The sequence below is a fragment of the Apaloderma vittatum genome, unplaced genomic scaffold, assembly GCF_000703405.1.
Source record: "Apaloderma vittatum isolate BGI_N311 unplaced genomic scaffold, ASM70340v1 scaffold20388, whole genome shotgun sequence".
NCBI lineage: Eukaryota > Metazoa > Chordata > Aves > Trogoniformes > Trogonidae > Apaloderma > Apaloderma vittatum.
Window position 1 is genome coordinate 1,758 of NW_009732662.1, and position 1,807 is coordinate 3,564.

General features: G+C 51.1%; 1 protein-coding gene across 1 annotated transcript in view; it reads left to right on the top strand.

Moving 5' to 3' along the window:
• The window catches only part of LOC104278592 (C-type lectin domain family 2 member E-like), a gene marked incomplete at its 5' end in the record, with an annotated part of 2,765 nt that extends 1,488 nt beyond the window's left edge, over positions 1 to 1,277 (top strand). The window contains 4 exons of the mRNA XM_009875613.1: positions 175 to 267; positions 356 to 531; positions 641 to 744; positions 1,175 to 1,277. Coding sequence (XP_009873915.1) covers positions 175 to 267; positions 356 to 531; positions 641 to 744; positions 1,175 to 1,277 — 476 coding nt within the window. The remainder of the gene's footprint in view (positions 1 to 174; positions 268 to 355; positions 532 to 640; positions 745 to 1,174) is intronic.
• Positions 1,278 to 1,807: the final 530 nt, after the last annotated feature.

Here is a 1,807-nt window from a genome sequence, read left to right on the forward strand (position 1 = left end):
CAACATTCCAGATGTGTCCTCACCAGGGCAGAGCAGAGTGGCAGGAGGACCTCTACTTGCAGGAGATGAAGACACCTATGGAGGGAGAGGGAGTGGATGCAAAAGCTGCAGGGAGCTTGGGGTGCTCTTCATGCCCTGGATTTGCCTCTTCCATGCCATTTGCTCCCCTCCCAGGTTTCAACCTCAAATGCATTAAGGATAAAAAGGTCCCCATCACAGTCACTGTGGTGGTCACGGCGCTGCTTCTCACCATCATCACACTGGCGTGTAAGTGGCCAAGGAGGGATATGCCCACCAAAGGTCTTCTCCTCCCCTGGAGAAAACCCAGCAGGATGTCTTTGGCTTTTGTTTCCAGTGAAGAAATGTCCATCCTGCCCCTCTCCCGTCCTTGCCAGCTGCCTGCAGAAAGGGATCAGGTACGGGGAGAAGTGTTTTTACTTCGTGGAGGTGGAGGCGGACTGGGACAGGAGCCAACGCTCTTGCCTCGGGCTTGGAGCCCATTTGGCCACCATCGACACCCAGGAGGAGTTGGTAAATGAGAAATCCCAAGGATGGAGTTTAGGAAGCCGGTTTGGGTTTCCCTTGGGGACGTACCATGAAAATACATATGATGCTTGATTTTTTTTACCCCCCTCTGTAGCATTTCCTCTTGCGCTATGGGACCTCCTGGCACTACTGGATTGGTCTCCAGCGGGAAGACTCCGGGCCTTGGAAGTGGTTCAACGGGTCTCTCTACAACAACCTGTACGTGCCATCTGCTTCTGGACAACCTAGCCATGTCCTGGCCTCAGATAGGTTAGGGGTTGAATGCGAGAAGACACACACACACATACAGACAGACACACACACATACATATGTATGCGTATGTATATGTATATTTATAAATTTAACAAGGTGGGAGCAATTAAACACCATTTTTCTTGCTTGAGTACAGCCCACAGAATGTAGTCTGTGGATTTATGGGCTGCAGATGGTGGCAAGGGGGTATGAGGGCACCCTTGAGTGAACCGCCTGGGACCAAGCAACCAAAAATATCCAATTCTTAGAGCAGGAGGCAGTTTTTGTTCCCCATTTGCTGGGAAAGGGAGGGTCCCTGCTCCTCGCAGCACTGTCCACCCATGTAGGAGATGCTTAACCACTTGCTTTTTTTTTTTCCCTTCTGCTCTGAGGCAGGTTCAAGGTGCAGGGTCAGGGACAATGTGCCTACATCAACGGTGAGGGGATCAGCAGCGACTCGTGCTCCCAACTGAAATATTCTCTCTGTAGCCACCTGTGAAAGCACTTCCGTGGGACTGGAAAAGACCCCAAAACTCTGAATTTCATCCAAAAATTTCCTTCTTGGCAAGATGGAATCAACCACAAGCTGCTGAATAACCCATAGTAGTGAATCTGCCACAACATTCTGTTAGAGAAGTTGGTGGCTCATGGCTCATTGCTGGATTAAAGACTGACTGGATGGGCAAGCCCAGAGAGCGGTGGTGAGCGGAGATAAATCCGACTGGCGGCTGGTCACAAGCAGTGTTCCCCAGGGCTCAGTGAAGGCCAGTCTTGTTTAATATCTTTATTGATCATCTGGATGATGAGATTGAGTACACCCTCAGTAAATTTGCAGATGACACCAAATTGAGTGGGAGTGTTGATCTGCTGGAGGGCAGGGAGGGTCTGCAGGGGGATCTGGACAGACTGGGTCTCTGGTTCAAGGTCAGTTGTATGAGGTTCAACAAAGCCAAGTAGGGGTCCTGCACGTCAGACACAATGAGCCCCGGTGGCGCTATAGGCTTTGGGAGGAGCGGCTGGAGAGCTGCC